At 42.5% G+C, this 27,187-nt stretch overlaps 2 protein-coding genes and 1 long non-coding RNA gene across 3 annotated transcripts in view; 2 read left to right on the plus strand and 1 right to left on the minus strand.

Annotated features, from left to right (window-relative positions):
• The window catches only part of ATCAY (ATCAY kinesin light chain interacting caytaxin), a 33,945-nt gene extending 28,426 nt beyond the window's left edge, over positions 1 to 5,519 (plus strand). Inside the window, exon 13 of the mRNA XM_081177965.1 lies at positions 907 to 5,519. Coding sequence (XP_081034091.1) covers positions 907 to 916 — 10 coding nt within the window. The 3' untranslated portion in view covers positions 917 to 5,519. The remainder of the gene's footprint in view (positions 1 to 906) is intronic.
• LOC308577783 lies at positions 5,295 to 14,058 on the minus strand. The gene is made up of 3 exons (XR_014003683.1): positions 13,210 to 14,058; positions 7,641 to 7,711; positions 5,295 to 6,362 (listed from the first exon to the last, which is right to left on the minus strand). It is a non-coding gene; the product is annotated as an uncharacterized lncRNA (long non-coding RNA).
• Positions 10,901 to 27,187, plus strand: LOC308577695 (nicotinamide riboside kinase 2-like). The gene is made up of 8 exons (XM_081178110.1): positions 10,901 to 11,087; positions 16,737 to 16,827; positions 21,028 to 21,076; positions 21,304 to 21,475; positions 22,960 to 23,031; positions 24,261 to 24,367; positions 26,631 to 26,716; positions 26,822 to 27,187. The coding sequence occupies exons 1-7, from the start codon at positions 11,062 to 11,064 to the stop codon at positions 26,714 to 26,716; spliced, it is 603 nt and encodes a 200-aa protein (XP_081034236.1). The 5' UTR covers positions 10,901 to 11,061; the 3' UTR covers positions 26,822 to 27,187.

A 27,187-nucleotide genomic window follows, 5' to 3' on the forward strand; every position in this document is an offset into this window, starting at 1 on the left:
GGTTTCTTTTATTTATTTATTTTTAATCACATTCAGAATTTACTTACCTACCGTTTACCTAAACCGCTAAGCCTCTTGGGCTTGCCAATCATAAGGTCGGCAGTTCGAATCCCCGTGACGGAGTGAGCTCCCGTCGCTCTGTCCCAGCTCCTGCCAACCTAGCAGTTCGAAAGCACGCCAGCGCAAGTAGATAAATAGGTACCCCTGTGACGGGAAGGTAAACAGCGTTTCCGTGCGCTCTGGTTTCCGTCACGGTGTCCCGTTGCGCCAGAAGCGGTTTAGTCATGCTAGCCACATGACCCGGAAAGCTGTCTGCGGACAAACGCCGGCTCCCTCGGCCTGAAAGCGAGATGAGCGCCGCAACCCCACAGTTGCCTTTAACTGGACTTAACTGTCCAGGGGTCCTTTACGTTTTACCTATAGGTAAAGGTAAAGGGACCCCTGACAATTAGGTCCAGTTGTGACAGACTCTGGGGTTGTGGCGTTCATCTCGCTTTATTGGCCGAGGGAGCCGGCGTACAGCTTCCAGGTCATGTGGCCAGCAGGACGAAGCCGCTTCTGGCAAAGCAGAGCAGCGCATGGAAGTGCCGTTTATCTTCCCGCCAGAGCGGTACCTATTTATCTACTTGCACTTTGATGTGCTTTCGAACTGCTAGGTTGGCAGGAGCAGGGACCGAGCAACGGGAGCTCACCCCGTCACGGGGATTCGAACTACCGACCTTCTGATCGGCAAGTCCTAGGCTCTGTGGTTTAACCCACAGCGCCACCCGTGTCCCCCTTTTACCTATACACCCACAATAAAACACCAATGTGGAGGGGCCCTTGATAATTGACAATCAGCAGTCTCTTATGTATTCACCGGGCCTGTTTTTTTCTCTCTCCTTCCTCCCTCCTCGCACCATTTAGCATGTCCTGAATCATAGACCTAAAGAACGACCCAGAACGATGCATCACCCATTGTAAAATGACCTTCCTGGTGTTAAGACCACACGACCACCCTCAGTTCCATCCAACCAAGGAATCAGCCTTTCTGTCTCTGCCTAAGAGGTATTCCATTGCACACAAGAACGAACTTTCCAGCAAAGGCTCTGAGTGGCAAACCCCTTGCTGAGAGATGCAAGCACCTTCCATCTTTAAAAAGCAACAACGTCGGGATGTTACAAAATCCAGCCTAAAATGGAGAACTCTGGTTTATACATCAAAAGCCTCCTCCGTTGGGTTGCTGCAGGTCAGCATAGCGACATCGGGATGGAAAAGCACACATCCATTCTTAATTCCTTGCTGGACGCATCTGAAAGGAAACTGTTGCTTTGTGCATTCATTGGGTCAGGAAGAACTGCGGTAGCAATCTTTTGTCCCCTTCTGAATGAAGTTTGTGCATGCCTGTTCCAGTATAGATACAGAGCACCTATCTTGGTTTTTTTTTTTTGCCTCATCCGTTTCCCAAATGCAACCCTGGCGCTATTTTTTTTTACCACTTGAGCTCATGGTGAAGTCTCACGCGGGAAATGATGTACAGATCATTTTTATTTGTCGCAGCCACTCTCCTGAATGGGTCTGTCTCTGAATCTTGGGTACCAGATATCGCAAGTGTTGTAACAATGCCCATTCATACACTAGTCAGTGTAAAGATGCAAATATACTCACAGGGTGGTGGGATTTGCACAGTTTTAGTCAGTTTCAGAACACTGGACAATTGCCCCCCCCCCCCCGAATTCTGCCTCCAAACATCTGAGGCAAGATGCACGCACATGAAAACACAGTCCACATCTCCCCAAGCAAGGAGAAGGGAGTCAGATGGTCAGATTAGAAAGTGCACACATTTAGAACAGGAAAATGAGTACGCGACATGACTTAAAAACACTTTTTCTAAAGCCACATATGTATATCCATCTTCCGCCCTAATGAACATGGGAGTGGCTCCCATTTTATCCCAGAAAAACAACAACAAAACCCTGCAAGACGTTTAGGTTAGGTTGAAAGATCACAACTGAGTAGAAACTTGAACCCAGGTCTCTGTGCTTAGAATCACACGATCCTGACGTTGCAGGACAAGAAGGCATTTCACTCACACAAAATCCTGGGATCAGGACAAAAGGTAGCGCATGCGCACCCATGCGCACACTTAGATTTAATCTATGCACTTAAATGTGACCCAGTCGTTTCGATCCAAGAACAGAAAACCCTGAAGTCCACATTCAGATAGTTGCTGTTTTGGTTGTCCATACAGTTCCACACCAGAGGGCAGCAGTGGCAAAATTACATGTGCAAACTTGATTTTCCGGGGAGTCTTCCAAATGCCAGCGTAACAGAAGGCTTCCTTTGCTTTCGTGTGTCTGCAGAGGAGCGTGGGACAGTTGGCTTGCCCGTTTTTCTTCTCATTTGATACGTAACACCTAACCCTGAACAAGTAGGCAGGAGAGCTTGCGACATAATGGGGGTCAATCTTCAACAATGGCTTTAAAGGACGGGTCTGTTTCGTTTGCAAAAGAAAGGAATCTAGCCCTATCTGCGGAAGCTTTGGGAATGTCTTCTTTGCATAGCAGAATGCGTGACTTCCTGAACACTTCAATCATACCTCTCTACGGACAATGGAAGTAGAACCCTTACCCCATAGAGCCCTATGGGGTCACCGTACGAGCAGATGTGTTCACAACTGCAAATGATCAAACATCTGGGAAATGTATGGTTCGCAATCATTTCTAAAAACTTCTCTCTCTCTTTCGTGGACGGAACATTGATAAAAGCAAATAGAGCTGCAAAGACATCTATCAGTTTGGATATGAAATAGTCTCAACTGGATTTTTTGAAAGTGCATTTTAAGCTGGGAGGGAGGGGTAGAAAACATGACAGCTGACACGTGTATATCAGGATACGCTGGGAACTGCATTGAGGAGTGTTTACATGCTCTTCCACCATTCTACAAAGAGAAACGTGGGACGTATTGGCAGTCTCCAAAGAGACTCATTCAGGACCACAGATTTGCACGTTCTTCTCTGGAAACAAATGGGGTGACAGTTCTTTGCGATATCTTTGCCGGTTTCTCTATGCTTGCTTTTAAAAGGATATGTTTGCCTTGTAATTGTCGGCACCAGAGGGAAGAATATGGGCTGCTTGGTTTTAAAGCAGGGATAAGTAATCTGTGGCACTGCAGATGTTGGGACTACATACCCCATTTTCCTTGACCATTGCCCAAGTTGGCTAAAGCTGTTGGGACTTGCAGTCTGACATCATCTGGAGGGCCAACCCCTATCCCTGGGTTACTGCTAAAGAAGAGGAAATGTGTCCTCACCCACAAAGTGAAATGAGCGTGGTTTGGGGAAATGGCCTTAATCACATCTACTATCATAGTCTGTAATGGCTAAACTTACTGAACCAAACCTATATCTGAAATCTCTAAGGATGATCTATCAGTGGCTTTTACAGGTTTTATTTCTCCATCGGCTTTACTATGGCTTACCGTGAATGAACAAGCTTGCTTTTGCCCAAAGAGAAAATTGTGCTTGCTTCGCTCCTCCTGCAACCAACTGTTGATGTTCCGTGGTTTCTCTCGCTCCCCAAAAAGACCTAAGTTCTAACCCAAGTTCGGTCTTGGTTTAGCACTCATGATTTATTTGGGGGACTCAGATTTAACACGGCATCAGGACTTGGGGAGGAGCACAGCAGGCGTGATTTTGTCTGGGCACCAGGGCCAAAGTATGGCTTGCTGTTGTGTGTGAAACAGGCCACAGGCCGCATTTGCACATGACTAAAGCCATGCTAAACCATGGTTTGGCCAACTAAACCATGGTTTCGTCCACAAACGACAAGCCGTCTCACAGGGAAGCAGAGAAACATGGCTTGTTTCTCCAAAGCTGCTCCTGGTCTTGGGTCTCTGCAAATAGGGTGTCCATACAAAGCATGGTTAAACAAGGTTGTTGGGTTTCTACGTAATGCCAACCTCTAGTTTAAAACACGCCGTGGTTCATAAGCCGACAGCAAAACGGCTTCACATCGTGGTTTATTAACAGAACGCAAAACAAGGTTAGTCTGCTGGGCTGGGTTCATATGCTTAAAGCATGACCCAGTGTTATGTGCGAACTGAGGCGATATTGGCTGAATGCTGCAAAGCAGAATATCAGGTCTTTTGGTCAACACTTGGGAGGGTGAGTTTTTAAAAAACAAAAAGGCACTACAGAATGAACACAGGGGACAACCCACTAAACGTCCAAGGCAAGCCACACCAAAATTCAGAAACTGAATTCAACGTGGCTTCTACAGAAAATTTCCCCAGGTGCTGTACTTACCTGAAGTCTATGTACCGTATTTTTTGCTCTATAAGACTCGCTTTTTCCCTCCTAAAAAGTAAGGGGAAAGGTGTGTGCGTCTTATGGAGCGAATGCAGGCTGCGCAGCTATCCCAGAAGCCAGAATAGCAGGAGGGATCGCTGCTTTCACTGCGCAGCGATCCCTCTTGCTGTTCTGGCTTCTGAGATTCAGAATATTTTTTTCCCTTGTTTTGTATCAATCAAACTGGAATGGCGATACTGTAAGATATTTTATTTAAGCACTTAACAATCTGAGCAACGTTTTGCCATTTGTTTAAGGAACAGGAAACAGTTGTTTCATGCTTTCTGTTCCTCCGTATTGACCTAATATCAGAAACATATCTGTTTGCGATGGAGAGATAAAATCTTCTTTTTTTTAGCAATACCACGATGCTGATAAATTAAGGTGGTTATAAAACGGGTGGCTTTTGAACCACAAGATGTGTTGCTGTGTCACACAGTGGTGAGATGGCGACAGGGTTAACCAATTTGCAAAGGTCGAAATCCAAAACTGATAATATAAACGCTAGGATTTCATAATGTTGTTTGATGCCCCCCTCCCTGGCAGAAAGCTGTGCAATCTATTTCTTTCCATTCATCCCTTACATTTGCAAACCACCTTTCTTCCAAAGGGCAAAAATCAGCATGTGTAGCTCCCCTCTTCTTCTCTCACTTTCTTCACAACAACAACCCTGAGAGGTAGGTTTCTGCTGCTGTACCATAAAATGGAAAATGGTGTACTATTTTAGAGCATACCTCAGTACAATTCCTAACCTCTCATTCCTTCCTCTTGCCTCAAAGACTTTTGCTTACAGGTGTGATGTATCTGTCAGAGGAGAGAAAAAAAATCAATGTTCGACATTTACAAATGTAAATACATGTGGGGTTTTTTCCTTTTTTGTATATTCCTTGTAATAGAGCATGCCATTATCAAAGTGAAGTTTCCCGTCATCAAGACCGGGCACAAAACAGCACACACCTACAATTCCCCTGTGTTTAAAAGTGGAGCTCCGCCGTCCGAAAACATTCTTGTAAAACTGCGAGGACGAATTAAGTCCTCCACCCCTGTCCTAATGTGTTTCGTATTTAGGTGATTTAACTCTAGGAAATACAGTTTGCTGTTAACGGCGTGTGGCGACGGTCATTTTTCTTGCTTTGAAGCCAAGAAAACCTGTGGATATTTCATTAAAAACGCCGAGTCTTCAACAAGAAATATGTCTGTTGTATTTAAAGTCATAAAAATTGTTGTTGTTGTTTTAAAAAAAGATCTGCCGTACTTCCTGAGGTAGCAGGAGTTTTCGGAACAGCCTTTACCAAAACCAGGCAGGCAAGATGCGATGAAAAATAGCAACTGGGAGCAGGAGGCACGCAAACCATTTGTCCATTTTTCTCAGGCTGGCAGCAGACGGGAGAGTCTTGCTCACCTCTAACTAGCGATGTCAGAGAAGGAACATGTGCTCTCCTCGTCATCTGAGACAGGTGTCTTTCCCAGACCCACCCAGAGATGATGGAGGCTTTTTACAACACCTTGTTGTTGTTTTTTAAAAAAGTCATTTGAAGTGTTTTAGCTGACCTCCTATGACATTTAGTTTCTGCCCTAGATGGTGAGCCCAGAAATGTGGGTGAGCACTAGCAGGAGGGAACGTCATTTGTTCTTGGCAGTGGCTTCCTCACTCATACGAACCGCCTGACTCCGAGGAACGTGACGGGCGAGTGTGCCGGATAAACTTTGCCGCATACCACTGTAACTAAACTATGACTTATAAGTGTACGGTGCGCAACTGAAAGAGGATTAGCGGCTGCTTTTATGAGAAATGCCAAATGTGCAGGTGGAAAGAGACAAGACGTCCTTGGTGAGGTGCAGCAGGCTCCGGGCGCCCATTGCTGTGTTTTCCACAAACACGGATTAAAAATGGGCCAGTATTTCTTTCCAAGCTGGGGTGGGAAGAAGAAGAGTCGTGGCCACTCCATACAGCTGTTTTATCGTAGCTGGCTGCTGCAATATATTCTTGACACCGTAATAGCGCAGGGTGGCTCAGTTGGTTAGAGCATGGTGCTGATGATGCCAAAGTTGCGGGTTCAAACCCCATAATATACAGTGGTACCTTGGTTCTCAAACGCCTTGGTTCTCAAACAACTTGGAACCTAAACACTGCAAACCCGGAAGCGTTCCGGTTTGCAAACTTCTTTTGGAAGCCGAACATGCTCCGTTTTGAGTGCCACACTTCCGTTTTGAGTGTTACGCTGTTTTTGCTATTTAGTTTGCATTTTTGTGACTCTCTTGTTTTTGTGACTTTGTGGAACCCAGTTCAGCTACTGTTTGACCGCAGTACAGTGGACCCTCGGGTAATATAACTTTTGGGTTGCGAATGGGGCAAACCCGGAAGTGTATTCTTCTGGGTTTCGCTGTGCGCGCATGTGCAGAAGCGCGCTGCGCATGTAGAAGCAGCGCCTCTGCTTACGAAATTCCCAGGGTGCGCACGGACCCCCGGAATGAATTAAATTCGTATCCAGAGGAGGGTCCACTGTACATTGTTTATTGCTTTCATTTTATGGATCAATGGTCTCGTTAGAGAGTAAAATTCATGTTAAATTGCTGTTTTAGGGGTGTGTTTTTTTAAAAAAAAAGTCTGGAACGGATTAATCCATTTTGTATTACTTTCTATGGCAAAGCACACCTTGTCTTTGGAACACTTTGGTTTTGGAATGGACCTCTGGGGTGGATTAAGTTTGAGAACCAAGGTACCACTGTACTTTGTATATACACTTTTGACCCCAGCCCCCAAGGCCTTCCCCAGTTATAAACTCATGGTGGTATGGATCACATGGAGTCAGGGCCAAGGCACCATCTAACTCAGAAAAGGGGTTCACTGGAGTCTGAAGAATAGCCAAATGCCTTGCTATTTAAAAGTGACATTAACAACCACAGTGACAACAAAAACAACAACATGAACAGGTGAGATTCGCACCAGCCATACTGGCTCTCTAGTGTAGAGCTGGAGAACATGCATGGAGCTCTCTAACTCTTCTTAAGACTACAAAACCCATCATTCCTGATCATTGGCCATGCTGGCTGAGGCTAATGGAAGCTGGGAGTCCAATATCACCCGGTGCCCCATCACTATCATGTAACTTCCTAAATTATAATCTGTTACTGGAACCTGGGATAGCTCTGTAGGTAGAGCATGAGACTTCATTTCAGGGTTGTGGGTTTGAGCCCCACACGGGGCAAAAGATTACTGCATTCCAAAGGGTTGGACTAGATTACTCATGGAGTCCCTTTCCAATTCTACAATTCTTTTATTCTAGTAAAAATGATGTGGCCTTTACACACTGTGAGGAATAAAGAGAGAGGCAACTTGATTGAAGTATGCTAGGGGCTGTGCGATGGATCTTGGAACGTATCTGTTTAAACAGAAATAATTTTATGGCAATTATTTAGGCAATTACAGAGCAATCCAAACCCCTGATCTGTGCTGCTGGAGAATGTTTGGCTCTGGCAGAGGTCTTCTTCCGCTGTGCGCTGCCATACCTCACAAGGAGCTCTGCTTTCCTGCTAAACCTGCCAGAAGCAGAGCAAATACCTGTTGTTCAGTCATTTAGTCGTATCTAACTCTTCGTGACCCCCTGGACCAGAGCACGCCAGGCACTCCTGTCTTCCACTGCCTCCCGCAGTTTGGTCGAACTCATAGCTTTGAGAATACTGTCCCACCATCTCGTCCTCTGTCATCCCCTTCTCTTTGCACCCTCCATCTTTCCCAACATCAGGGTCTTTTCCAGGGAGTCTTCTCTTCTCCTGAGGTGGCCAAAGTCTTGGAGCCTCAGCTTCAGGATCTGTCCTTCCAGTGAGCACTCAGGGCTGATTTCCTTCCGAATGGAGAGGTTTGATCTTCTTGTAGTTCATGGGACTCTGAAGAGTCTCCTCCAGCACCAGAATTCAAAAGCAAGAGCAAATACTACCAAGCATTAGTGCCAAATGCATTCACAAGGTTTCAGAACAGGCCGTCATGGAGGCAGAATGGGAAAAGGTGATAAATCGGCTTCATCCAAAGCCACCTGTTTCCTCATGGGGGGCATGAACCGGGTTTCCTCTGCTGTACCGAGGGCCAGATTTAGGTTTGATGAAGCCCTAAGCTCCTGAAGGGGCCCTTTCTATGTCCAGCTGTCCTTTGTCAACAACAAATTGTCGCAGTTTTGTTGTGTTGAATATACGATATATGGTCATTTATGGACCTCATAGGTATCTAAAGCCATTTGCACATAACAAAATAAGTTTTTTATCAAAGGAATTGTTGAACTGAAATACAATTAAGGAGCAGTATATTAATAGTGAAACAAATTATTAAGCTCTTAATAATAAACTTAATAATGCAAACACATTGGCATTTGGCAATAACAAAAGTTCCATTAGAAACACAATTTACAAACACTAATAACCTAGTCTCTAGAAACTTACAATCACATGAAATAATAATAGGTCTCAATATATGATGCAAACTACTAATAATTATAAATAGCAGGATGTAGGCACCCTATATATAGAAATGAGCAAACCAGTGATATTTTAGGGAGCAGGCTAGCAGGCGGGGCCCATGACTTACATCATAGGAGCCTACACAACACAAAACACTGTTGCTGTATGTAGGCTTTATTTTATTCGTTTTTTATCTTATATTTTGGAAATGTACATCCAGGTGTTCTTTTCCTTTAATTTTTTTGGGGGGTCCCCAAGAGAGCGGGGCCCTAAGCTACCTGCACCAGTTTGTCGCTTCTACGGCCGGGAATTGGCGGTTTTCTGCTTCCGCCCCAAGTGGCACCAGCTAGCAGGGTTGTGGGTACAGCGTTGAATCTGCCGCGTTGCACCACCCACGTCTCAGCTTGGTTTCCTTTGCACTGGGCCAGTAAATTGCTTAGCAGCCTCGCACACAGACCTTCAGAGAAAATGTGCAAATACTGTAGATGTTTGAGCCTTCAGCTGTTTCAGATTCTCATTTGTGGAACGCCCTCCCCTGTGAGATGCATCTGGCTCCTTCATTACTGGCTCCCATGAGAAATTTAAAAACATTCCTTTTTTTACCCAGGCATTTGATAGCTGTTCCTGACACACTCGGGGCAACTATTTTAAGAATGTACATATCTGTTTTGAGAATATATATATATATATAATTATTGATGTTTGCTGCTCCAGGAGGAAAGGCAGGATATAGATTGAAGATACAGTGGTACCTTGGTTTAAGAACAGCTTAGTTTATGAACAACTTGGATTAAGAATGCTGCAAATCCGGAAGTAGGTGTTTTGGTTTGTGAACTTTGCCTTGGAAGCAGAACATGTTCCACTTCCTGTTGAGTGTAAATTGAGTCCCCCGCCGCTATGGGAAAGCACGCCTTGGTTTAAGAACGCTTTGGTTTAAGAACGGACTTCCGGAACAGATTAAGTTCGTAAACCGAGGTACCGCTGTATAAATAAACCAAGTTAAGGGACTATGCTGAAATGGCGAAATTAACTGGAAAGCTTAGAAATCAAGATGACAAGAAATTTTAAAAAGAATGGGAAATCTTGATTATGTATTTGCAAAAGTATTGTAAACAGGTTAATACACTGGCAGGATTTAAAAAATCACTTGCAATTTTAGAAATACTGTAGTAAAGGAAATCTGAGGCAAAAAATAATAATTTGGAGCAGAAATGATATGCAGTTAAAAAGAAAATTTAAGGAACCAGGGGTGGGGTGAGGAGGGAAGTCACGGGGTTCAGAGAACCCCATTCTATGGATTTGACATTGATTTTGTGTACAAGTTTCTTTGTTTGTGGTTGGTACGGTATTTGTTGTTAAGTGTTTTTTGTTGTTGAAAACCTAATAAAAATATTATTAAAAAGAAGATTTAAATAAATAAGCCCTATGATTAAAGGCCTACATGGATCAGATAATTAATTAATAAGCAAGCCTGTTCCAAGTATTTAGGAGGAGTAATAATAATAATAATTTTTAATTTATATCCTGCCCATCTGGCTGGGTTTTCCTAGCCACTCTGGGTGGCTTACAACATATAAAATGCAACAAATCATCAAACATTAAAGAAACAAGATATCCTACACAAGCAACATATAAATCAATAAATCAGTGAAAAGCAGTAACAACAGCAACAATAAACAGTTTGTAGTTATACCCGAATCAAAGTAACCACTAACCCCAAATGAACATTTAACCGAGAAAAATGAAACAAGAGGAACCAAAATTAGGGAGGGAAAACACTGCTGTACTTCTAGGAAACGCAAGGGGGGAATTTTGCCATAGAGCCCTGAAAGGATAAAATAAAAGCGGGGAAGTATAGGTGACATTTCTCTGTTCCCGTTACTAATTTTAGGCAAAGGAAATGCAGCCACCAGCAGCTATTTATAACAAAGCAACAGGGGCAAGTGAGAAGTGAGCGAGGAGATGTGAAAAGTGCCTAACAGGTGCAAGGCGAGTGCGCATGACTTCTGCGCATTGGCTGAACTGTGCGCCCCTTGTGCTCTGGAGAGATATTTGTGCTTTTCCACCAGCCACATGGGCTGGGGAGGGGAAGGGGGGGAGGAAAGGGGGAGAGGCCATTGCTGCAGTGCTGTATAAATTACAGGCACACACGCCTTTTTTTCCTGAATGAAATAGCTGAGCAGAGCAGAGCACAGGATTTAAGGCAGGAGGCCTCCAGTGCTTTTCCTCCGTTCGTTTTCTACATTCCCGCCTCAAGAAAAAGGGGAAAAAAAGGAAGAATATGAAGTACATCATAGGAATTGGAGGGTAGGTTGTTGCTGCATCCCTCGTTGCGTTTTGTACTTTTGCATGCTCCGGGATTCGAAATGCGCCAATGTGCTTTACGCCTTGGACAAAAGCCAAGTTTGTAAAGTTAGGCTCAAAAAGCCCATGAAAACCTCCAGGCTCTGTAATAATAATAATAATAATTTTTAAAAATGTAGTTTGGACAGATGTAGTGATGTTTTCAAAAGTATTACCCGCTCTTTCTCAGCGTTTATGTATGAAATAATGAGATGAGGAGTCAACTAACCATGGCCTAAAAATGGGATTTGGAAGCCTAAAAGAGGGAATCTTGAATAGCCAATTAAAAGGCATCCCTTTAACTTTTATTCTACTATTTCATAAAACCCCAAAGCATCGCTTTTAATAATGGGAGATGTAATAATGTAATAGAGGGAGAGGGAGAGAGAAGGCACCTGGTGTAACCTGCAGGAAAAGGAAGAAAACTATGGAAAGAATTCCTGTTGCAATGCGCGGAATGAAATTGCGGGGAGACATCTGTCCATGTCCTTCCCTAAATCTGCTTTCGCGTGAGTATTTTGGATAGATCTGCAGCCTGGCCGAGACACTGAGATATTAATTCCCACCACCACCACCTCCATTAATAGGCAGTGCCTGCAACCCTAATACTTTCGTTAACAGCATTTAGAAAACCTTGCAGAGCAAGAATAGTAATGATATATGGCTGCCCTATTTTGTATGCCAATAACCTTATTACGGCGCATGATTGAGAAGTACCGCTTGGTATTAATTGGGGTGCTTTCGGCCAACACAAGCTTTGAGGTACCGTATTTTTTGCACCATAACACTCACTTTTTTCCTCCTAGAAAGTAAGGGGAAATGTCTGTGCGTGTTATGGAGGGTAGCTAAAGCCTATGGGATGTAGGATGACCCGCTTTCAAATCCCCTCCACTCTGGCAAACCTTAAGAATCCCAGAATTGCAGATTTGGAAGGGACCCTGAGGGTCATCCAGTCTGACCCGCTACAATGCCATAGCTGCCAACGTTTCCCCCTTTTTTAAGGGCAATTCCCTTATTCCGAATAGGATTCCTCGCAAGAAAAGGCAAAAGTTGACAGCTACGGACAATGCAGGAATCGCAACCCACAGGCCTGGCAGGGCAGCTGCAAGGATAAAAACAGTGGGGTGGGAGACGAGATATAAAATATGATTATTATTATTATCTTAATGGATTTACACAGGGCTTAAAGGTGCTTCCAGGAAGGTTTTTCATCTGGAGGTGTGTTGCGACAGGTGCTTGCTTTCCTAATTTACCAGATTCCTCCCAGAAAGGATCAAATTGGGACTGAATTAGGGATGCAGCCGGGCATTTTGAGATACTAATGATAGTCATGGGGAGGGGGAGGATGAACTTGCAGGCAGGAAGGTGCAGCAGTTCCCACATTAAATGTCAAAATGTGGATTATTGCGGGGTGTGTGTGCTTTTTTTTAAAAAAATACACAGCCATTTCCTTCTGTTTCAAAGCCAAGCCAAGCCAAAAATGCTCAACCATAGGTTGAGCTTTCTTAAACCCATTATTACTGTGCAATGCCTATTAGATAATAATGATGATGATGATGATAATAATAATAATAATAATAATAATAATAATAATAATAATAATAATAATAATATACCGCCCTATACCCGGCGGTCTCAGGGCAGTTCACGGAAAAGATCAACATAAAAACCACAATATATAATAATAATAATAATAATGATAATAATAATAATAATATACCGCCCTATACCCGGCGGTCTCAGGGCAGTTCACGGAAAAGATCAACATAAAAACCACAATATATAATAATAATAATAATAATAATAATAATAATAATAATAATAATAATAATATACCGCCCTATACCCGGCGGTCTCAGGGCAGTTCACGGAAAAGATCAACATAAAAGCCACAATATATAATAATAATAATAATAATAATAATAATAATAATAATAATAATAATAATAATAATAAATATACCGCCCTATAACCCGAGGTCTCAGGGTGATTCACAGGTAAGATCAACATAAAAACTACAATATATATAATCAAAATAAAAACAACCACCCAATAACATGCTAGATATTTTATAGCATGGTATTACTTCAATTTGAGTTCACCGGGAGCTTCCTTTTAATTCACAGCATTAATTTTAGGAGGGCGGGTGGGCAAAAAATAAAATAAAGAGCAGCCATGAGTCGCTTGCCTCCAGGATCTTACAAAAGGGTTGTTGTTTTTTAGGGAGGGTAGCAAACCCACCGCCAGATCTGAAGTTATTCTAATTTATTATAATAATAAATTATTATTATTATTATGGGAGCTGGCTAGGATGGGAACCGTCTTGAGGGGAGCGGAGCCAAAAAAAAGCAGAATATCTGGTCACTAGCGGCTTACTCTGGAGTAAATGGATAGGGAGCTGTAGCCTCTTGCAGTTGTAAAGGCAAAAAGCAGAGAGGTCTCTGCCCCAAGCAGCTTACAGTCAGGAATACTGAGAGTTCAAAACGCCAGGAAAAATGGGCACAAAAATTGCTTTTCCCCCCTCCAGCCCTGTAGAATATTTCCTTTCTAATCTCTCACATTAGGTTTCTCATTAAGTTTCCTCATTAGGTTGTTTGTTTGAAAAAAAATCCAATTTCAATTAGATTTTTATCATAACCATGGGTGCATTTTAAACACGAATACACCGTTTTAATTCTATCAGTGCATAGTGTTAATTTTTATGACTGGCTTTCCCCCATGTTTTTAGACACTTTTTGCTTTTAAAAAATAATAAATCTGTAAGCCGCCTTGAGCCCCATGAGGGAAAAGGCAAGATAGAAATAACATTATTAGTATGTGCCATAAATGTCCAGTGGACATCTTTGATGGGAGAAAAATCTTTTTCTACATCATTTTTTTTTTAAATGTAATTTTCTCCCACTAAGTAGACCCACTAAGCCTGTTTATATCATTTAATTTCCTTTAATTTCACTGGGTATAAGAGAATATACAGAGGCATAGCTGTCAATTTTTCCCTTTTCTTGAGAGGAATCCTATTCGGAATAAGGGAATTTCCCTTAAAAAGGGGGGAAACGTTGACAGCTATGTACTGAGGTAGCTGACAGGTGGTTATTTTTTTAAATAAAAATATACATATTTATTTTCTTCTGTTTTATTTACTAATCCGTATTAATCTATACAGTGTTTAGTAAACAATGGAAAAGGAAATAAATGAGGGGGGGAGCTAGAAATCATCCCGCTCTCTTTGAAGCAGCTATATACAGGGACGCGGACTTAGAAAAAATATTGGGGGGGCCCGGGAAAGCTCATGAATAATAAATAAGCTCATGAATATGCAAATAAAGTGGCTCCGGCCCTAAATAGGGCAAGCCACGCCCCCCCAGCCAGCCGATTGGCTGGCTGGGAGGTGTGGCCAGTCGGGATTCCCCTGTTCTCGCGGGATTTCCGGCAGTGCCTCCGATTAGGGTGCGCGGCTGGCTGGCTGGCGAAGGAGCAGGTGAGGAGGAGGCGGGGGACGGCGGCGGCGCTCTGCTGGAAGGGCGCCCACCTGAGATTATTGGGGGGGCTGAGCCCCCCCAAAAATTTTTTTGAGGGGGCTCGAGCCCCCTCAAGCCCCATGGAGTCGGCGCCTATGGCTATATAGACATCTCTGCTCCTTCCCGCCTTCTCCCGCCCAGCCACCCGCCATATTAATTAACCGACGAGGCGGGGAAGCTTTTATAACCTCCGCCCCGCGCGCGCGCGCGCGCCCTGAACCGACGTCCGTTAATACTGGCGGGAGCCGCGCCAGCCAATAGGGGGACGAGTTTCGAACACGCCATTTCTTGAGGCTCCGCCCCTCTTTTACCATGTTTGGAAAAGACTGCAAGAAAGAGGCGGGAAAAATAAAAATAATAATACTGTATTGTTTTACATGGGAGTAAACCCCGCTCAGGGCAGTGGGGCTTACTCCTGAGTAAATGCCTTTAAAAAAATAAAATAAAGAATTTCCTCTGTTCCTTTTTTGTACATTTTTTTTGCACTTAATTTATTTATTATTAATGTTGCAATACATATATGAAATCTTTACATATTGATTCATATATTTGTAAATTCACATATTCACATTTCATTATGTGCCAACATTTATCCATTTCTTATTTCTAGCCCTCCACCAGTGCATGACTTCCTTGTTATTACTTTGTAACTTTATGATTGAGATTGTAATTTTGTATCTTAATAATTAAACATCTTATATATCTGCTTAGCTCAGCTTAATTTTGTGAAATCAGTCTATACATATCAATAAATTCTTGTTGGAGCATCTTTTGGTCATGTATGCTTCTAGACATTTCCATTCCTGTTTGAGATTTTGATTAGATTGCATTCTTTTTTTTAAAAAAAAATATATTTATTAACTTTTCCAAATTTAGACAAAAAAGACAAAAAACAAAAATAAAAATGCAAAAATTAAAAACATATAGATTGCATTCTAATTGTTGCCGTCATTTTTGCTAATTCAATCATTTAATATATATATATATATATATATATATATATATATATATTGCCAATCTTTCAATGTTGGTACTTCTTCTGTATGTATTGTTTTACATGGGAGTAAACCCTGCTCAGTGCAGTGGGGCTTACTCCTGAGTAAATGTTTATATATATATATATATATATATATATATATATATATATATATATATATATGAATTTCTATGTTCCATTGAGAGGTTAATTTGTGTAAAAAAATAGTTTTTTTAAAAAAAAACACAAATTAATTACAAAGTAAATACATCAATACCAAACCATACATAAAGAATAATATAAGGGGGGGGGGGGAATAAAGAAGAAAAAGAAGGAAAATTGCAAAGAAAAGTAGGCAGTAAAAGAATAAAGAAAAGTATAATATTTCAACACAATAAACACTATTTTACAAAATAATAGCAATATTAGACTTCCATCCCTCTCACAACACTCCCTTTCACATTTCACATTTTATCTGTATTTCAGTATTATTTTCATCTTAATACATAGATATGAATATATGTATGTTTCCCCTTCTCCATTCACGGGGTCATTCTAGACGCAGCCAAATTTTTACATTAGAACCTTGTCTTTTTAAATGGAATGGAAGTGCTTAGGTTTAATGTTGTTGTTTTCAAACAAACAAACACATATTTGATGTGATTTAATGCATAGTGCAACAACTAAAACCGGTAAGCATTGCTCTGTCGGAACCGTGCAATTAATTATTTCTTAATTTTGGGCTCAAAAAATAGGGGTCGTCTTATGCATGGGGGCACGGAAAAATACGATATATGCACATGTTTCAATATTTTAATTTTGTTTTTAAGTTGTTTTCATTCAACTTGTTTTTATTATTGCTTGTTATCTGCCCTGAGCCCGGCCTTGGCTGGGGAGGACGGGGTATAAATAAAAATTATTATTATTATTATTATTATTATTATTATTATTATTATTATTATTATCCACGCCATGCATTTAAAGTGCATGACTCCCCCACAAAGAAAACTGGGAACTATGCTCAAAGGCTTCCTATGCTCATTGAATTTGCATCCTTGCTGCGTTAACCATTCTCACATTATCCCCACCCCAATTCTGCTTCATGTTTTCTTAATCTAGGGTGACCAATGGTGGCAAAACCACTTTGACCAAACGACTTACCCAAGCGCTCCCAAACTGTTGCGTTGTCCATCAAGATGACTTCTTCAAGGTAGGCATCACACCCCCCTTTGGTTTAATGTTGATTTTTTCAAACAAACAAAGACATATTTGATGTGATTTAATGCATAGTGCAACAACTAAAACTGGTAAGCATTGCTCTGTTGTTACAAAAAAAAACACAAATTTGTCCGGGGAGGGCATTAAAACCTTAAAAGCATTATTTTTGGTCCGGGCCACAATTTTAGGGCTCGTATATACTGTATTTTCCCGTGTATTATTTCCCGCCAAAGTTTAAACTTGGGGGTCGTCTTATACACGGAATGTTGCAATTAATTATTTCTTAATGCTGGGCTCAAAAAATACACACGGGAAAATACGATATATGCACACCCACACCATGCATTTAAAGCGCATAGCTCCCCATAAAGAAAACTGGGAACTAGCTTGTGACAGGCAAGGATAACTGGGAGACGGAAACTACAGTTCCCACGATTCCTTGCAAGGGAACCGTCCCCTTAACTGCATGGTATGTAGGTGACTGCATGCAGCGCAGTTCGTAACTGGGTCTACTCAGAAGCAAGTGCTTCTGAATCCAAGGGGGCTTCTTCCTCAAATAGGTTAGGATCATAGCCATTTATACTGTGTTTACTCCAGGTTAGATAACCTGGGATAGCGACCGCACCCTTGTCTTTGGGATAACCGCTGACGCAGGTAAAAATCCCCCACTTCTCCCATACCCATTGAAACTACAGTCGCACCTAGGAAGTTGAGCAGAATCCGTTCCGGAAGTCCGTTCGACTTCCGAAATATTCGGAAACCGAACCGCGGCTTCCGATTGGCTGCAGGAAGCTCCTGCAGCCAATCGGAAGCCCCGTCGGTTCGGGTTCCGAAAGAACGTTCGCAAACTGGGACAATCACTTCCGGGTTTGCGGCGTTTGGGAACCAAAACGTCTGAGTCCCAGGGCGTTCGGGATCCAACGACTGTATTCCATTCGTTTTAATCTTTCTATTGTGAATATATTGTAGTGGTTCAAATGCGTTACCTGGCGATGGGCTGGTCCGTGGGATATGCCACCAACAGTGGGTTTTCCATTTTTTAAAACTGTCTAGGACGGTTGCCATACATTGAAAGTACATAAGGTGTGTCCCCCACCCCAAATAATCCTAGTCACTGAAGATTGTTGAGAGTGCTGGAACCTGAAGGGTAGAAATGTAGATCTGCAAGGAGTAAACTGCAATTCCCGCGATTCTTGTATAGCGTGAAGTTGTCTTTCTAGAAACTCCTCGTGTTGCAAAGTTGTGTTCTTGGGGGCATGGATTCGCACTCGGGTCACGTGGGGCCGAACGGGCAGATTGGGCCTCCCTGCCACCCTGTGTGAATTGGGGTGGGGTGTGAACTGTAGAATGCACCCAGATATGCCATATGATTGATAGCGATGAGCCAGGGATGGGTAGGGATGGGTTCAGGGAAAATACCAGCCACAGAATCGCAGAATTTTAGGGTCACCTACAAGGGTCACCATCTTGTCCAATTATATATATATATAATTTTCAATGCAAAATTATAACAAAAATTACAAACATTGAATCCAAAATAATACTATACAAACAAGAAAGAAAAACAGAACACAAAAAAGAAAAAGCACACATTACAAATAAAACCATATCTTCAGTCTAATCTAGTCATTCCATACCATATTTTTTGCTCTATTAGACTCACTTTTTCCCTCCTAAAAAGTAAGGGGAAATGTGTGTGCGTCTTATGGAGCGAATGCAGGCCGCGCAGCTATCCCAGAAGCCAGAACAGCAAGAGGGATTGCTGCTTTCACTGCGCCGCGATCCCTCTTGCTGTTCTGGCTTCTGAGATTCAGAATTTTTTTTTTTCTTGTTTTCCTCTTCCAAAAACTAGGTGCGTCTTGTGCTCTCGTGCGTCTTATAGGGCGAAAAATACGGTACATATATTACATACATATTGACTTCCTTTGTTCTAAGACCTCAAAATTTTTACTCTTACTAAATTGTTGTGTCTAATGTAGATTACGTCTATCTTTATACTTTTTTACACCATTTTTCTTTTTCTTTAACCATGCAAAGCATGGTTCATTACATACCGATATGCTTACTCCAGAACAGTGTTTCTTCATATACTCTTTAGCACATCCACATTCTTTTAATAATTTGTGGTCCGATTGTCCCCTTATGAATGCTGTGATTCTTGCCAGATTTATATATTCACAAAATTTAATTTGCCATTCTTTCATTGGTGGAATTTTTCTCCGTTTCCAATTTTTTGCTATAAGCATCCTGGCAGCTGCCATTGCATAAAGGAATACTTTCCTCTGATTGTCAGGAATATCGTTTGTGATTATACCTAAAAGGACTGCCTCCGGTTTTTTACCTGCCAGCTATATAAACCGAGTACCCTCCGGGTATCTACACATGTATACGGACAAACAGGCATATGCTTTGATTTAAAAAACAGCAGAACTGATTTTCTGTTGCAGCTGTTCTCTTGTATATTGTGCAAGATTTCATCTTGCGTCACAAAATATTTGATTCTGAAGAGCAGGCCCGCATTGGAACTTTAAGTGACCCCAGAGGACAGTTCTCCCCTCTGCAGAAAATTAGTTTAACACCCCTCCCCAAATTAGCCACTGTAGCTAATTAAAAGAAATATACTTCCACCACCAGAGAAATGCACTTAATGCCCTCTGTAGCCTTATTTTTTTCCCTTTTGGGAAAGCCATAACTCATTGGTACAGCAAAAGGTCCCATATTTGATTTGTGGCATATCCCTGCCTGAAATCCTAGAGACTGCACTGAGCTAGGAACACGGATATATGTTCTTGTATGTACTCTAAGCAAGTTACATTAAGCCCAAATCATTTGTGTTGTTATGTTGTGGGTGAACATATCAGACGACACAGCGATTCTTCAAACAGCTCTTGTTTATTCAGAGGCCAGAACAGAACTGAACTGAAGGGTTCAGCCAGCCTGCTTATATAGAGCTCCAGTACAACGTAACTGTAACAACTTTCTGTAACTATCCAATCACTGAACATCACTTTCGATCCCTTATTTGCATAACTATCTACAGTATCCCCCTGCTGGCCCAGGGTGAGAACTTCAGTACATAATATTTGTTGTCATTTCCTTTAACCAAAATTATTACTGCTCCTTAGAAATGCCCTTCCAGCATTCCTTTAATTTTGTAGAACTTGAATTGCAGTTACACACACACACACACACACACACACACACACACACTACTCAGCTGTTAAAAAATACAATTTTCACCTGTATACTTCTTCGGGGGTATTGTTTTATTTCAAAAATGTAGCTTAACCTGGCAAAATTAATTTGCTACAGAGTTTAGAAAGTCTCCCCCCATCTTTCCCGCTCCATTTCCTCTCTACACCGCATGCACCACGTGATTATTTATTCCCAAGTTTCCCCCCAGAATCCCAGTTCAGATATGCGAGAACAAGCAGTTTCATATCTGTGCCGGGTCTGGAGATCACATGTGTGTACCTTACCTGGTGCATATAGGACACGGAAACATGCTTGTGTGCACAAGTCACTGCACATGTCTGTGTGGCCGATGCAATACGGCAGGAGTGGGGAACATTTGACCTCCTTAGATGTTCTTAAGCAGGCATCCCCAATCTGCGACCCTCCAGATTTTTTGGCCTACAACTCGCATGATCCCTAGCTAACAGGACCAGTGGTCAGGGATGATGGGAATTGTAGTCCCAAACATCTGGAGGGCCGAAGGTTTGGGGTGCCTGTTCTTAGGCTACAACCCCCACCAGCCTTGACTCTTGGCCATGCTGTCTGTGGTTGTTTGAGGATGCTAAACATCTGGAGGGTCCAAGGTTCTCCACCCCTGAATCAGGGCAAATGGGGCACTGCCCCTCCAACCATAATCAGCCCTTATCTATCGGCTTTCTTACTTACCTGCTATTCAGCGGGTGACCCCAGGTGTCCTCATGTAGGCGAGGCAAATGGAGAAAAAAATAGCAAAAAATGGAGAGCAGTTAGCTTAGGACTAGGGTGGATCGGCGGGGCTGGGGGTTGTGTTGGTACTGTCGTTTGTTCTGCAGCACAGCTGTTTTTGCTAAGTCAGCCCTTTGCCTCCGTTGTGTGTGTATGTGTGTATTTTGCAGTAGTGTCCAGGTTGTGATCGGATCGTAGATAAAACTGATCACCCTGCTTTTGCAGCAATGTTTTATTGGTCACTATATTTCAGCCACAAGATCAAATACAAGTCGGGGAAGACGGATTTAAACAATGGGATGGTAAGAGCGGTGTTCGCTATAGGATGCAGTAATGTATATTTTCCTAAGTATATATATTTTATTTTTATCACTATAATATTATTAAATAAAGACTTAACAGTAAAATCTGCACCATTCTATAAATACACCTTTAATTTATACACTTTCACACTCTTGAGTTTTTCGTCTTTATTTCCTTACTGACTTTTCTGCGTGTCTGTGTGCATATATATATATTTCCCACCTAGTTTTGGCTTCCTTGGATATGGATGCGATGGTGAGCACTGTTCAGGCATGGATTGAGAATCCCGTGAAGTTTGCGCGATCCCATGGAGTGAGTGTTTCCTGTGAATCAAAGCAGCCCAGTTCTGATGATACCCATATACTGATTGTTGAAGGTTTCCTCCTTTACAACTACAGGTAATAATAATAATAATAATAATAATAATAATAATAATAATAATAATAATAATAATAATAATAATAATAATAATTCATTTATACCCCGCCCATCTGGCTGAGTCTCCCCAGCCACTCTGGGCGGCTCCCAATCAAATGTTAAAAACAGTACAGCATTAAATACTAAAAACTTCCCTAAACAGGGCTACCTTCAAATGTCTTTTAAAGATAGGATAACTGCTTATTTCCTTCACATCTGAAGGGAGGGTGTTCCACAGGGCGGGCGCCACCACCAAGAAGGCCCTCTGTCTGGTTCCCTGTAACCTCACTTCTCGCAATGAGGGAACCGCCAGAAGGCCCTTGGCGCTGGATCTCAGTCTCCGGGCTGAACAATGGAGGTGGAGACGCTCCTTCAGGTATACAGGACCGAGGCCGTTTAGGGCTTTAAAGGTCAGCACCAACACTTTGAATCGTGCTCGGAAACGTACTGGGAGCCAATGCAGATCTCTCAGGACCGGTGTTATGTGGTCCTGGCGGCTGCTCCCAGTCACCAGTCTAGCTGCCGCATTCTCGATTAATTGCAGTTTCCAGGTTACCTTCAAAGGTAGCCCCACCTTTGCTTTTTTTTCTTTTTTTGTAGTAAAAAAAAGGTAAAGGTAAAGGACCCCTGACAGTTAAGTCCAGTCGCAGACGACTCTGAGGTTGCGGCGCTCATCTTGCTTTACAGGCCAAGGGAGCCAGCTTTTGTCCTCAGACAGTTTTTCTGGGTCATGTGGCCAGCATGACTAAGCTGCTTCTGGCGAAACCAAAGCAGCGCACGGAAATGCCGTTTACCTTCCTGCTGGAATAGTACCTGTTTATCTACTTGCACTGGCGTGCTTTTGAACTGCTAGGTTGGCAGGAGCTGGGACTGAGCAACGGGAGCTCACCCCGTTACGGGGATTCGAACCACCAACCTTCTGATCAGCAAACCCTAGACTCTGTGGTTTAACCCACAGCGCCACCCGCGTCCACTTTAAAGTATGCATTTTGTTGCGCCTGTCCTATTGACCCCTGGTGCTGGGCTTTGAATAAGAGCTTCACCTGCAAACATATCACCTGCTCTCTGTATAACACTTGATTGTCTATGCCAGTCAATAATAATAATAATAATAATAATAATAATAATAATAATAATAATAATAATTTATTTATACCCTGCCCATCTGGCTGGGTTTTCCCAGCCACTCTGGGTCCCTGTTGCGAGAGACCCTAGAAATCGTTGGTGGTGATTATAATGATTTTATTATTTATTAAATTTCAACACCACCATCCGAAGATCGCAGGGTGGTTTACAATATGAAAACGCAAAAATACTCAACATAATAACAAACGAAAACAACAACCCCCGCCCTACCCACAGTATTATTATTCATCACAAACAACAGTATGACTTTGTGCAACCATGTGGTTTAGGAAAGATCATTTCTCAAGTAATTTCGAACCTTAATTTTTCTCACCTGCAGGCCACTGATTGACTTGTTCGACAAACGCTATTATCTAGCAGTCCCATACAGTGAATGCAAGTGGAGGAGGAGGTAAGAACGGCTCTTCGACTTTAATATTGTGATGCTGAAATTTCATGTGGTATTCACCTCATTCCTATGACATAATTGAAAGTTGCAGGATTGGAAAACTTCTGAGGTCCATGTCAGGCTAAAAGATTCCTGCATTGCAGAGGATTGGACGAGATAACCCTCTCATGGTCCTTTCCATCTCTGATTCTATGATTCAGTCACACTTCTCTGAATTTTGCAGTTCAGTTCTCCAGATTTTTGTACTGTATAAAAAATACATGTGCTAGGGCAAATAATACACACAAAAAACCCACATTACATTAATGGAAATCATCTTGCAAAATTGTATAGGTTAGACGTAAAGGTAAAGGGACCCCTGACTGTTAGATCCAGTCGTGGCCGACTCTGGGGTTGCGGCGCTCATCTCGCTTTATTGGCTGAGGGAGCCGGTGTACAGCTTCTGGGTCATGTGGCCAGCATGACGAAGCCACTTCTGGCGAACCAGAGCAGCGCACGGAAACGCCATTTACCTTCCCGCCAGAGTGGTACCTATTTATCTACTTGCACTTGTGCTTTCGAACTGCTAAGTTGGCAGAAGCTGGGACTGAGTAACGGGAGCTCACCCCGTCATTGCGGGGATTCGAACCGCCAACCTTCTGATCGGCAAGCCCTAGGCTCTGTGGTTTAACCCACAGCACCACCCGCATCCCTCAGGTTAGACATAACTGCATACAAAAATACGTAGATTAGAAGAAATCAACACTAAAATGCTGGTGAATTTTCACGAGGGCTTAAAAAATAATAATCCAAATTCTTGTGATAAGGAGAACTGAAGACTGGGGGGGGGGGGAATGAGAAATTGAGAGAAGCCATCTAACCCTAGTAGTTGCTGATGGCACAGAAGTGCTTACCGACACTGCTGTACAAACCCGATGTGGGAATTCAGTTGTTGTTTAGTCCATTAGTCGTGTCTGACTCTTCAAGGCTCCATCTGTGAGCCGGTCCATCGTCCCTCGGACCATGTGGGGGGCTGGACTATATTTGGGGGGGGGGATGAACGAATTTCTATGCCCCACAAATAACCCAGAGATGCATTTTAAATAAAAGGACATATTCTACTCATGTAAAAACACACTGATTCCCAGACCGTTTGTGGGCCGGATTGAGAAGGCGATTGGGCCGGATCTGGCCCACGGGCCTTAGGTTGCCTACCCCTGGTATAGATTAACAAATTCCTTTTCTGTTTGCAGTACACGTAAATACACGGTACCAGACCCCCCTGGTCTCTTCGATGGCCACGTATGGCCCATGTATCTTAAGCACAGGAAGGAAATGGAGGCGAACGAAGTGGATGTTGGTAAGAGACAACTTGGAGTGTTGTGCAAGTGTTCGCGTGTGATAATTTTTTTAAAAAATGTGATGTGCTTAGAGCAGGGCTTTCCAATCCTCTCACATTGGTGGCACCATTTTTAAGACATGCATTGTTTCACGACAAAGTACCGTATTTTTGCTCTGTAATACTCACTTTTTCCCTCCTAAAAAGTAAGGGGAAATGTGTGTGTGCGTCTTATGGAGCGAATGCAGGCTGCGCAGCTATCCCAAAAGCCAGAACAGCAAGAGGGATCGCTGCTTTCGCTGCACAGCGATCCCTCTTGCTGTTCTGGCTTCTGAGATTCAGAATATTTTTCCCCTTGTTTTCCTCCTCCAAAAACTAGGTGCGTCTTGTGGTCTGGTGCGTCTTATAGAGCGGAAAACACGGTGATTCAGTTTTACTAGCAAACCAGAGGTCAAACTAACCCCTTTCCAGCCCTGGGAGGAGCACAGGGGACGTTCGTGCGACATACCTACACGCTGCGGCCGATGCACTAAATATGCTGCAGTTTGGAAGGCCCTGGGTGGGGAATGTTTGGGCCTCCCATTGTTCCTAAACATCCCACCAACCCCAGAAATAGCCAACGGTCAAGTCTTAATGGGAGTTGTAGTCCAACATGGGGCTTATCCACACCTCCACTTTCCCCTGGGAAAAGCCATGCTTTAGTGCTGAATCGGAACAAAAGGCAGCCGGTTTTCCCATGGATTGCTTTTTGTTCCGATTTAGCACGGAAGAGAGTGCTTTCTGGGGGGGGGGAGTGGCTGGGCCAAAGCAAAACCGCTTGGATCCATGCCTAGAAAATGCAGGGTAGGTGAAGAACTGCCCGGAGCCATGTTTTCTAGGCAGAAGTGTGTACAGCCCATCCGGAGGGCTAGAGGTTTCCCACTCCTGAGCTAGGTAATGAAATTGTTTCTTTTAGTTTTCTCAATCGTCTCTTCAGTTTATATCCCACCCTTCTTCCCAAAAGCATTTTGAACGCACCAGTAATATTGTTAAAAATAGTTAAACAATCAAATTCTCTCAGCCAGTAATTTCAGGGTTGCTTATTTTGTATGCTTGCTAATATCTCTTAATTCTTTTATTTTTTAAATTTGATTATAGATTTAAAAAATCACCTCTGTCTCCTTTGTCACCTTGTGAGGGTGTTAGCCCTAAGAACCAACCAGATAGTACTTTGAATACGTAAATATCATTTCCAACAATACTGCACCATTGAGCTGCCCTTATTTATTTATTTATTTATTTATTATTATTATTATTATTATTATTATTTATTAAATTTTATTTAACATAATCATTACAAAATACAAGCAAAATACATACAAATACATACATACATATATTTTTCAGATAAGCACACATATATAGAAAAGAACAAAAAAGGAAGAAAAGAAAAAAGAAAAAGAAAAAAAATCAGAAGAAAAATTGGAAGAATTTCTTCCAAATTTATTCTACAAATATCTCAATAATAAAATTTCGTTGATTGACTTCCATCGCTTACACTGCACTTCTTATATACATTTTAAGCAAATGTATGAGCCGCCCTTTTATAAGCACTTGTGCCAGTTCCAGATCTGCGGGGATCCTTCTCCCTCATTGAGTCTACCTCCTCACTCAAATTACCGCCTGCTTGCTGCCAAAAATCCACTGAGCCACCAGGGCAGTGCTGTGTTCAGCTCCTCTTTATTTTGGCCAGAGCAAGAGTCTGGTGAATAAGCAAGTAAGCCTCACTGGATTCAATCGATCATACCCGCTTGCTTGGCAAGATTGCAGCATTACACATTTTGTGAGCCTGACTCTAGCGGGTTAGATCTCTTAAGGTAAAGGTAAAGGGACCCCTGACCATTAGGTCTAGTCGTGGCCGACTCTGGGGTTGCGGCGTTCATCTTGCTTTGTTGGCCGAGGGAGCCGGCATACAGCTTCTGGGTCATGTGGCCAGCAGGACTAAGCCGCTTCTGGCGAACCAGAGCAGCGCACGGAAACACCGTTTACCTTCCCGCCAGAGCGGTACCTATTTATCTACTTGCACTTTGACGTGCTTTCGAACTGCTAGGTTGGCAGGAGCAGGGACTGAGCAACGGGAGCTCACCCCGTCACGGGGATTCGAACCGCCAACCTTCTGATTGGCAAGTCCTCGGCTCTGTGGTTTTACCCACAGCGCCACCCGCGTCGATGCAAAACTGTCGTGTTGATTTATTTACTGGCATCCCCGCATGTGAAATTCACAACTGCCTGTTCTTCTTTTCAGTTTATCTGGATGGGCTGAAGTCCAGAGACGATCTTTACATGGAAGTCTTTAAAGAAATACAGAACAAGCTTTTGAATCACTCATAGGTGAATATGCTCCTGGATGAAAGGGGAGGAGGTTATTTTCTACCTTGCCCTTTGTATCTTCCTCATAATACTTTGGGTATTAATTGCCTTATGTTTGCTTTTCAGGATCTGTGGGAAGTTGAAAGATCTATGTACAAATCTGATGTAAATACTATTTTGGATATTTACTGAAACATGTTAAGTGAACATGCCTTCCTTGGCACTGCCTTTGGAAAATAACTTTATGTATATAATTGAAAAAATAAGGTAGTTCATTTACAACTCAACCACGGGCAGTTGTTTTTTTTTATTTACTTATTATTTTATATTCCATTGGCTTAAACGTGTATGTTTTAAAAACACATTTTTATAATGGAAGTCTGTAAAATACCACTGGTTTTACGTCTGTAGCTTTGTGTCAGTAATAAGCTTCTGTTTAACTGCTTGTGCAAGAACACACGGCATCCTCAATAAAGAAACATTTGAACGTTT

Source organism: Podarcis bocagei (genome assembly GCF_964188305.1).
Source record: "Podarcis bocagei genome assembly, chromosome: 18".
NCBI classification, from domain to species: domain Eukaryota; kingdom Metazoa; phylum Chordata; class Lepidosauria; order Squamata; family Lacertidae; genus Podarcis; species Podarcis bocagei.

Excerpts from the sequence above, each read along its gene's own strand:
- LOC308577695 (XM_081178110.1), top strand. The coding sequence starts at position 11,062 with ATGAAGTACATCATAGGAATTGGAGG. Across the intron at positions 16,828-21,027 it reads ATCAAGATGACTTCTTCAAG|CCACAAGATCAAATACAAGT; the intron begins GTAGGCATCACA and ends ACTATATTTCAG. Across the intron at positions 24,368-26,630 it reads GGCGAACGAAGTGGATGTTG|TTTATCTGGATGGGCTGAAG; the intron begins GTAAGAGACAAC and ends TCTTCTTTTCAG.